The sequence below is a fragment of the Bubalus kerabau genome, chromosome 17, assembly GCF_029407905.1.
Source record: "Bubalus kerabau isolate K-KA32 ecotype Philippines breed swamp buffalo chromosome 17, PCC_UOA_SB_1v2, whole genome shotgun sequence".
NCBI classification, from domain to species: domain Eukaryota; kingdom Metazoa; phylum Chordata; class Mammalia; order Artiodactyla; family Bovidae; genus Bubalus; species Bubalus kerabau.
The window spans coordinates 53,433,398-53,444,848 of NC_073640.1; the positions used below are offsets into that span (position 1 = coordinate 53,433,398).

General features: G+C 37.8%; 1 protein-coding gene across 1 annotated transcript in view; it reads right to left on the reverse strand.

The window, feature by feature from the left end:
- LOC129630658 (cytochrome P450 2B4-like) overlaps nucleotides 1-9,819 on the reverse strand; it is a 32,645-nt gene extending 22,826 nt beyond the window's left edge. The window contains exon 1 of the mRNA XM_055551161.1: nucleotides 9,655-9,819. Coding sequence (XP_055407136.1) covers nucleotides 9,655-9,819 — 165 coding nt within the window. The remainder of the gene's footprint in view (nucleotides 1-9,654) is intronic.
- Nucleotides 9,820-11,451: the final 1,632 nt, after the last annotated feature.

Genomic DNA, 11,451 nt, shown 5'->3' on the forward strand with positions numbered 1-11,451 from the left:
GAATTCCGAATAATGATAGTGAAATTGATCCAAAATCTTGAAATTAAAATGGAATCACAGATAAATAGCCTGGAGGCAAGGATTGAGAAGATGCAAGAAATGTTTAACAAGGACTTAGAAGAAATAAAAAAGAGTCAATATATAATGAATAATGCAATAAGTGAAATTAAAAACACTCTGGAGGCAACAAATAGTAGAATAACAGAGGCAGAAGATAGGATTAGTGAATTAGAAGATAGAATGGTAGAAATAAATGAATCAGAGAGGATAAAAGAAAAACGAATTAAAAGAAATGAGGACAATCTCAGAGACCTCCAGGACAATATTAAACGCTACAACATTCGAATCATAGGGGTCCCAGAAGAAGAAGACAAAAAGAAAGACCATGAGAAAATACTTGAGGAGATAATAGTTGAAAACTTCCCTAAAATGGGGAAGGAAATAATCACCCAAGTCCAAGAAACCCAGAGAGTCCCAAACAGGATAAACCCAAGGCGAAACACCCCAAGACACATAGTAATCAAATTAACAAAGATCAAACACAAAGAACAAATATTAAAAGCAGCAAGGGAAAAACAACAAATAACACACAAGGGAATACCCATAAGGATAACAGCTGATCTTTCAATAGAAACTCTTCAAGCCAGGAGGGAATGGCAAGACATACTTAAAATGATGAAAGAAATTAACCTACAGCCCAGATTATTGTACCCAGCAAGGATCTCATTCAAGTATGAAGGAGAAATCAAAAGCTTTTCAGACAAGCAAAAGCTGAGAGAATTCTGCACCACCAAACCAGCTCTCCAACAAATACTAAAGGATATTCTCTAGACAGGAAACACAAAAACTGTGTATAAATTCAAACCCAAAACAATAAAGCAAATGGCAACGGGGTCAAACTTATCAGTAATTACCTTAAACGTAAATGGGTTGAATGCCCCAACCAAAAGACAAAGACTGGCTGAATGGATACAAAAACAAGACCCCTACATATGTTGTCTACAAGAGACCCACCTCAAAACAGGGGACACATACAGACTGAAAGTGAAGGGCTGGAAAAAGATTTTCCATTCAAACAGGGACCAAAAGAAAGCAGGAGTAGCAATACTCATATCAGATAAAATAGACTTTAAAACAAAGACTGTGAAAAGAGACAAAGATGGTCACTACATAATGATCAAAGGATCAATCCAAGAAGAAGATATAACAATTATAAATATATATGCACCCAACATGGGAGCACCGCAGTATGTAAGACAAATGCTAACAAGTATGAAAGAAGAAATTAACAATAACACAATAATAGTGGGAGACTTTAATACCCCACTCACACCTATGGATAGATCAACTAAACAGAAAATTAACAAGGAAACACAAACTTTAAACGATACAATAGACCAGGTAGACCTAATTGATATCTATAGGACATTTCATCCCAAAACAATGAATTTCACCTTCTTCTCAAGTGCACATGGAACCTTCTCCAGGATAGATCACATCCTGGGCCATAAAGCTAGCCTTGGTAAATTCAAAAAAATAGAAATCATTCCAAGCATCTTTTCTGACCACAATGAAGTAAGATTAGATCTCAATTACAGGAGAAAAACTATTAAAAAATCCAACATATGGAGGCTGAACAACACGCTGCTGAATAACCAACAAATCACAGAAGAAATCAAAAAAGAAATCAAAATTTGCATAGAAACGAATGAAAATGAAAACACAACAACCCAAAACCTGTGGGACACGGTAAAAGCAGTCCTAAGGGGAAAGTTCATAGCAATACAGGCACACCTCAAGAAACAAGAAAAAAGTCAAATAAATAACCTAACTCTACACCCAAAGCAACTAGAAAAGGAAGAAATGAAGAACCCCAGGGTTAGTAGAAGGAAAGAAATCTTAAAAATTAGAGCAGAAATAAATGCAAAAGAAACAAAAGAGACCATAGCAAAAATCAACAAAACCAAAAGCTGGTTCTTTGAAAGGATAAATAAAATTGACAAACCATTAGCCAGACTCATCAAGAAACAAAGGGAGAAAAATCAAATCAATAAAATTAGAAATGAAAATGGAGAGATCACAACAGACAACACAGAAATACAAAGGATCATAAGAGACTACTATCAACAATTATATGCCAATAAAATGGACAACGAGGAAGAAATGGACAAATTCTTAGAAAAGTACAACTTTCCAAAACTCGACAAGGAAGAAATAGAAAATCTTAACAGACCCATCACAAGCACAGAAATTGAAACTGTAATCAAAAATCTTCCAGCAAACAAAAGCCCAGGTCCAGACGGCTTCACAGCTGAATTCTACCAAAAATTTAGAGAAGAGGTGACACCTATCCTGCTCAAACTCTTCCAGAAAATTGCAGAGGATGGTAAACTTCCAAACTCATTCTATGAGGCCACCATCACCCTAATACCAAAACCTGACAAAGATCCCACAAAAAAAGAAAACTACAGGCCAATATCACTGATGAACATAGATGCAAAAATCCTTAACAAAATTCTAGCAATCAGAATCCAACAACACATTAAAAAGATCATACACCATGACCAAGTGGGCTTTATCCCAGGGATGCAAGGATTCTTCAATATCCGCAAATCAATCGATGTAATACACCACATTAACAAATTGAAAGATAAAAACCATATGATTATCTCAATAGATGCAGAGAAAGCCTTTGACAAAATTCAACATCCATTTATGATAAAAACTCTCCAGAAAGCAGGAATAGAAGGAACATACCTCAACATAATCAAAGCTATATATGACAAACCCACAGCAAACATTATCCTCAATGGTGAAAAATTGAAAGCATTTCCTCTAAAGTCAGGAACAAGACAAGGGTGCCCACTTTCACCATTACTATTCAACATAGTTTTGGAAGTTTTGGCCACAGCAATCAGAACAGAAAAAGAAATAAAAGGAATCCAAATTGGAAAAGAAGAAGTAAAGCTCTCACTGTTTGCAGATGACATGATCCTCTACATAGAAAACCCTAAAGACTCCACCAGAAAATTACTAGAACTAATCAATGACTATAGTTAAGTTGCAGGATATAAAATCAACACACAGAAATCCCCTGCATTCCTATACACTAATAATGAGAAAACAGAAAGAGAAATTAAGGAAACAATTCCATTCACCATTGCAATGGAAAGAATAAAATACTTAGGAATATATCTACCTAAAGAATCTAAAGACCTATATATAGAAAACTATAAAACACTGGTGAAAGAAATCAAAGAGGACACTAACAGATGGAGAAATATACCATGTTCATGGATTGGAAGAATCAATATAGTGAAAATGAGTATACTACCCAAAGCAATCTATAGATTCAATGCAATCCCTATCAAGCTACCAACAGCATTCTTCACAGAGCTAGAACAAATAATTTCACAATTTGTATGGAAAAACAAAAAACCTCGAATAGCCAAAGCGATCTTGAGAAAGAAGAATGGAACTGGAGGAATCAACCTACCTGACTTCAGGCTCTACTACAAAGCCACAGTTATCAAGACAGTATAGTACTGGCACAAAGACAGAAATATAGATCAATGGAACAAAATAGAAAGCCCAGAGATAAATCCACGCACATATGGACACCTTATCTTTGACAAAGGAGGCAAGAATATACAATGGATTAAAGACAATCTCTTTAACAAGTGGTGCTGGGAACTCTGGTCAACCACTTGTAAAAGAATGAAACTAGAACACTTTCTAACACCATACACAAAAATAAACTCAAAATGGATTAAAGATCTAAACTTAAGACCAGAAACTATAAAACTCCTAGAGGAGAACATAGGCAAAACACTCTCTGACATACATCACAGCAGGATCCTCTATGACCCACCTCCCAGAATATTGGAAATAAAAGCAAAAATAAACAAATGGGACCTAATTAACCTTAAAAGCTTCTGCACATCAAAGGAAACTATTAGCAAGGTGAAAAGACAGCCTTCAGAATGGGAGAAGATAATAGCAAATGAAGCAACTGACAAACAACTAATCTCAAAAATATACAAGCAACTCCTACAGCTCAACTCCAGAAAAATAAATGACCTAATCAAAAAATGGGCCAAAGAACTAAATAGACATTTGTCCAAAGAAGACATACAGATGGCTAACAAACACATGAAAAGATGCTCAACATCACTCATTATCAGAGAAATGCAAATCAAAACCACTATGAGGTACCATTTCACACCAGTCAGAATGGCTGCGATCCAAAAGTCTACAAGCAATAAATGCTGGAGAGGGTGTGGAGAAAAGGGAACCCTCTTACACTGTTGGTGGGAATGCAAACTAGTACAGCCACTATGGAGAACAGTGTGGAGATTCCTTAAAAAACTGGAAATAGACTTGCCTTATGATCCAGCAATCCCACTGCTGGGCATACACACTGAGGAAACCAGAAGGGAAAGAGACATGAGTACCCCAATGTTCATCGCAGCACTGTTTATAATAGCCAGAACATGGAAGCAACCTAGATGTCCATCAGCAGATGAATGGATAAGCAAGCTGTGGTACATATACACAATGGAGTATTACTCAGCCATTAAAAAGAATACATTTGAAGCAGTTCTAATGAGGTGGATGAAACTGGAGCCTATTATACAGAGTGAAGTAAGCCAGAAAGAAAAACACCAATACAGTATACTAACGCATATATATGGAATTTAGAAAGATGGTAACAATAACCCTGTGTACGAGACAGCAAAAGAGACACTGATGTATAGAACAGTCTTATGGACTCTGTGGGAGAGGGAGAGGGTGGGAAGATTTGGGAGAATGGCATTGAAACATGTAAAATATCATGTATGAAATGAGTTGCCAGTCCAGGTTTGAGGCACGATACTGGATGCTTGGGGCTGGTGCACTGGGACGACCCAGAGGGATGGAATGGGGAGGGAGGAGGGAGGAGGGTTCAGGATGGGGAACACATGTATACCTGTGGCGGATTCATTTTGATATTTGGCAAAACTAATACAGTTATGTAATGTTTAAAAATAAAAAAAAAAAAAGAAGAAGTATGAAAGGGGAAATTAACAATAACCCAATAATAGTGGGAGACTTTAATACCCCACTCACACCTATGGATAGACCAACTAAACAGAAAATTAACAAGGAAACACAAACTTTAAACGATACAATGGACCAGTTAGACCTAATTGATATCTATAGGACATTTCACCACAAAACAATGAATTTCACCTTTTTCTCAACTGCACACGGAACCTTCTCCAGGATAGATCACATCCTGGGCCATAAATCTAGGCTTGGTAAATTCAAAAAAATTGAAATCATTCCAAGAATCTTTTCTGACCACAATGCAGTAAGATTAGATATCAATTACAGGAAAAAACTATTAAAAATTCCAACATATGGAGGTTAAACAACACACTTCTGAATAACCAATAAATCACAGAAGAAATCGAAAAAGAAATAAAAATATGCATAGAAATGAATGAAAATGAAAACACAACAACCCAAAACCTATGGGACACTGTAAAAGCAGTGCTAAGGCAAAGGTTTATAGCAGTACAGACTTACCTCAAGAAACAAGAAAAAAGTCAAATAAATAACCTAACTCTACACCTAAAGCAACTAGAAAAGGGAGAAATGAAGAACCCCAGGGTTAGTAGAAGAAAAGAAATCTTTAAAATTAGGGCAGAAATAAATGCAAAAGAAACAAAAGAGGCCATAGCAAAAATCAACAAAGCTAAAAGCTGGTTCTTCGAGAAGATAAATAAAATTGACAAACCATTAGCCAGACTCATCAAGAAACAAAGGGAGAAGAATCAAATCAACAAAATTAGAAATGAAAATGGAGATATCACAACAGACAACACAGAAATACAAAGGATCATAAGAGACTACTATCAGCAACTATATGCCAATAAAATGGACAACTTGGAAGAAATGGACAAATTCTAAGAAAAATATTAACTTTCCAAAACTGAACCAGGAAAAAATAGAAGATCGTAACAGACCCATCACAAGCATGGAAACCAAAACTAGTCAGAAATATTCCAGTAAAAAAAAAAGCCCAGGACCAGACAGCTTCACAGCTGAATTTTACCAAAAATTTAGAGAAGAGCTAACACCTATCCTACTCAAACTCTTCTGGAAAATTGCAGAGGAAGGTAAACTTCCAAACTCATTCTATGAGGCCACCATCACCCTAATACCAAAACCTGTCAAAGATGCCACAAAAAATGAAAACTACAGGCAATATCACTGATGAACATAGATGCAAAAATCCTTAACAAAATTCTAGCAAACAGAATCCAACAACATATTAAAAAGATCATACATCATGACCAAGTGGGCTTTATCCCAGGGATGCAAGGATTCTTTAATATCTTCAAATCAATCAATGTAATACACCACAATAACAAATCGAAAGATAAAAACCATATGACCATCTCAATAGATGCAGAGAATGCCTTTGACAAAATTCAACATCCATTTATGATAAAAAAAAAAACCTCCAGAAAGCAAAAATAGAAGGAACATACCTCAACATAATAAAAGCTATATATGATAAACCCACAGCAAACATTATCCTCAATGGTGAAAAATTGAAAGCATTTCCCCTAAAGTCAGGAACAAGAAAAGGGTGCCCACTCTCACCACTATTATTCAACATAGTTTTGGAAGTTTTGGCCACAGCAGTCAGAGAAGAAAAAGAAACAAAAGGAATCCAGATTGGAAAAGAAGAAGTAAAACTCTCACTGTTTGCAGATGACATGATCCTCTACAGAGAAAACCCTAAAGACTCCACCAGAAAATTACTAGAGCTAATCAATGAATATAGTAAAGTTGCAAGAATAAAATTAACACACAGAAACCCCTTGCATTCCTATACACTAACAATGAAAAAACAGAGAGAGAAATTAAGGAAACAATTCCATTCACCATTGCAATGAAAAGAATAAAATACTTACTAATATATCTACCTAAAGAAACAAAAGACCTATATATAGAAAACTGTAAAACACTGATGAAAGAAATCAAAGAGGACACTAATAGATGGAGAAATATACCATGTCCATAGATTGGAAGAATCAATATAGTGAAAATGAGTATACTACCCAAAGCAATCTATAGATTCAATGCAATCCCTATCAAGCTACCAATGGTATTTTTCACAGAACTAGAACAAATAATTTCACAATTTGTATGGAAATACAAAAAACCTCGAATAGCCAAAGCAATCCTGAGAAAGAAGAATGGAACTGGAGGAATCAGCCTATACTGTAAAGCTACAGTCATCAAGACAGTATGGTACTGGCACAAAGACAGAAATAGAGATCAATGGAACAAAATAGAAAGCCCAGAGATAAGTCCACGCACCTATGGACACCTTACCTTTGACAAAGGAAGCAAGAATATACAATAGAGAAAAGACAATCTCTTTAACAAGTGGTGCTGGGAAAACTGGTCAACCACGTGTAAAAGAATGAAACTAGAACACTTTCTAACACCATACACAAAAATAAACTCATAATGGATTAAAGGTCTAAATGTAAGACCAGAAACTATAAAAGTGCTAGAGGAAAACATGGGCAAAACACTCTCTGACATAAATCGCAGCAGGGTCCTCTATGATCCACCTCCCAGAGTAATGGAAATAAAAGCAAAAATAAACAAATGGGACCTAATTAAACTTAAAAGCTTTTGCACAACAAAAGAAACTATAAGCAAGGTGAAAAGACACCCTTAAGAATGGGAGAAAATAATAGCAAATGAAGCAACTGATAAAGAATTAATCTCAAAAATATACAAGCAGCTCGTGCAGCTCAATTCCACAAAAATAAACCACCTGATCAAAAAATGGGCCAAAGAACTAAACAGACATTTCTCCAAGAACTAAACAGACTAAAACATACAGATGGCTAACAAGCACATGAAAAGATGCTCAACATCACTCATTATCAGAGAAATGCAAATCAAAACCACAATGAGGTGCCATATCACACCACTCAGAATGGCTGCTATCCAAAAATCTACAAACAATAAATGCTGGAGAGGGTGTGGAGATAAGGGAACCCTCTTATACTGTTGGTGGGAATGGAAACTAGTACAGCAACTATGGAGAACAGTGTGGAGATTCCTTAAAAAACTGGAAATAGAACTGCCATATGACCCAGCAATCCCACTGCTGGGCATACACACCAAGGAAACCAGACTTGAAAGAGACACGTGTACCCTGATGTTCATTGCAGAACTATTTATAATAGCCAGGACATGGAAGTAGCCTAGATGTCCATCAGCAGATGAATGGATAAGAAAGCTGTGGTACCTATACACAATGGAATATTATTCAGCTATTAAAAAGAATGCGTTTGAATCAGTTCCAATGAGGTAGATGAAGCTGGAGCCTATTATACAGAGTGAAGTAAGTCAGAAAGAAAAACACCAATACAGTATACTAACACATATATATGGAATTTAGGAAGATGGTAACGATAACCCTATATGCGAGACAGCAAAAGAGACACAGATGTATATAACAGTCTTTTGGACTCTGTGGGAGAAGGCGAGGCTGGGATGATCTGAGAGAATAGCACTGAAATGTGTATAATATCATATGTGAAACAGATCACCAGTCCAGGTTCGATGCATGAGACAGGGTGCTCAGGGCTGGTGCACTGGGATGACCCAGAGGGATGGGATGGGGAGGGATGTGGGAGGGGGTTCATGATGGGGAACACAGGTACACCCATGGCTGATTCATGTCAATGTATGGCAAAACCCACTACAATATTGTAAAGTAATTAGCCTCCAATTAAGATAAATTAATTAAAAAAAAAAAGAATTACAGAGACTCCCTACATCCAAGCTATAGAATCTCTCCCTCCCAACCCACACGGTGTCACAGCTCAAAGTCTCATGTCTATTCAAATGTCCCTCTCCAAAGGGAACCCTCCTACACTGTTGGTAAGAATGTAAATTGGTCTAGTCAGTATGGGGAACAGTATGGATGTTGTTCCGAAAACTAAAAATATAGTTGCCTTATGACCCAGGAATCCCAGTCTTGGGCATACATCCAAAGAAAACCATAAGTTGAAAAGATACATGCCCCCCAGTGTTTACTGCAGCACTGTCTACAATAGCCAGGACATGGAGACAACCTAAATGCCCATAGATAGAGGAGTGGGTAAAAAAGATGTGGTACATATATACAGTGGTATATTACTCAGCCATAAAAAACAATGAAGTAATGTCACTTTCAGCAACATAGATGGACCTCAAAATTGTCATCCTGAGCAAAGTAAGTAAGACACAGAAAAACAAATATATGGTGTCACATATACATTGAATCTTTAAAATAATGGTACAACGGACCTGTTTACAAAACAGAAATTGAGTTACAGATACAGAAAACAAACTTACAGTTACCTAGTGGGGAAAGGGAGTGTGATAAATTGGGGAATTTGGATTAACATATATACACTACTGTATATAAAAAGAAAGTGTTAGTCATTCTGTTGTGTCCAGCTCTCTGTGATCTCAGGGAGTGTAGCCAGCCAGGCTCCTCTGTCCCTGGAAATCTCCAGACAAGAATACTGGAGTGGGTAGCCAATCCCTTCTTTAATGATTCCACCCCCTTTGCCCTTTCCATCTCACCGCCTGGAAAGACTTGAGGAGACCCTTCTGGTCCATTTGCAAGACATTCCCCAGGAAGGGCAGAGGCCAGGGTCCAGGAGGGAGGCAGCCCCGGGAGGCAGGGCAGCCCCAGAGGAGCAGGAGGCCAATGAAGAGAATGAGGAACAGGATGGTGGAGAGAGCCATGGTCTGTGCCTGCCTTTGATCCTGCTGTCCCTCTTAAAGGCAGCTTACTCTGTTGTTTGTTATTTTGCCCTATGGGTGGGGAAGGTGTGCCAGGATCCTCCCTTGGCAGAGCTCCTGCTAACTCTCCAGAGACAAGAGGGAGCATAAAGGACCAGGTGCTGCAGAGGCCACAATGTTTATCATCTCAGTGGATCCCAAGCAGCTTCCGATAAGCCCTTGTGGGTTGGAGTTGTCTTGGTGGGTGATTCCCTTGAACAGAGAGAATGTCCTCCAAGGAAGAGGAGTGGTGTCAGCTCCAGGAACTTGTAGAGGCTGTGTTTAGAGTGTTGGCACCACAAGGGCAGCTCTCAGACAGTTTTATCAGTGAGTGGCATTGCATCATGAGGGACTGAGGTTAGCTGGCCAGCAGAAATGGGCCAACACCACAGTTCAAAAGCATCAATTCTTTGGTGCTCAGCTTTCTTTATAGGCCAACTCTCACATCCATACATGACTACTGGAAAAACCATAGCTTTGAGTAGATGGACATTTGTTGGCAAAGTAATGTCTCTGCTTTTTAATATACTGTCTAGGTTAGTCATAGCTTTTCTTCCAAGGAGCAAGCATCTTTTAATTTCATGGCTGCAGTCACCATCTGCAGTGATTTTGGAGCCCCCCAAAATAAAGTCTCTCACTGTTTCCATTGTTTCCCCATCTATTTGCCATGAAGTGATGGAACCAGATGCCATGATGTTAGTTTTGTGAATGTTGAATTTTAAGCCAGTTTTTTCACTTTTCTCTTTTACTTTCATCAAGAGGCTCTTTAGTTCCTGTTCGCTTTCTGCCAAAAGGGTGGTGTTATCTGCATATCTGAGGTTACTGATATCTCTCCTGGCAATCTTGATTCCAGCTTGTGCTTCATCCAGCCTGGCATTTTGCATGATGTACTCTGCATTATATAAGTTAAATAAGCAGGGTGATAATATACAGCCTTGACATACTCCTTTCCCAGTTTGGAACCAGTCTGTTGTTCCATGTCCAGTTTTAATGTTGCTTCTTGACCTTCATACTGATTTCTCAGGAAGCAGGTAAGGTGGTCTGGTATTTCCATCTCTTGAAGAGTTTTCCACAGTTTGTTGTGATCTACACAGTCAAAGACTTGGCATAGTCAGTAAAATAGAAGTAGATGTTTTTCTGGCATTCTCTTGCTTTTTTTGATGATCCAACAGATGTTGGCAATTTGATCTCTGATTCCTCTGCCTTTTCTAAATCCAGCTTGAACATCTGAAAGATCACAGTTCATGTACTGTTGAAGCCTGGCTTGGAGCATTACTTTGCTAGGGCGTGAGATGAGTGCAAGGGCAAAGCAGAAAGCTTTGAAAGAAAGGCAAAAGAGAAGCTAAAGGCAAAGGAGAAAAGGAAAAGTATACCCATTTGAATGCAGAGTTCCAAAGTAAAGCAAGGAGAGATAAGAAAGCCTTCCTAAGTGAACAACGTAAAGAAATATAGAAAAACAATAGAATGGGAAAGACTAGAGATCTCTTCAGGAAAATTACAGATACCAAGGGAACATTTCATGCAAAAATGGGAGGAGAATTCTCACCTCTCAAAAGATCTCTAGTGATTAGACAATAAATGAGTCATATGTAATCT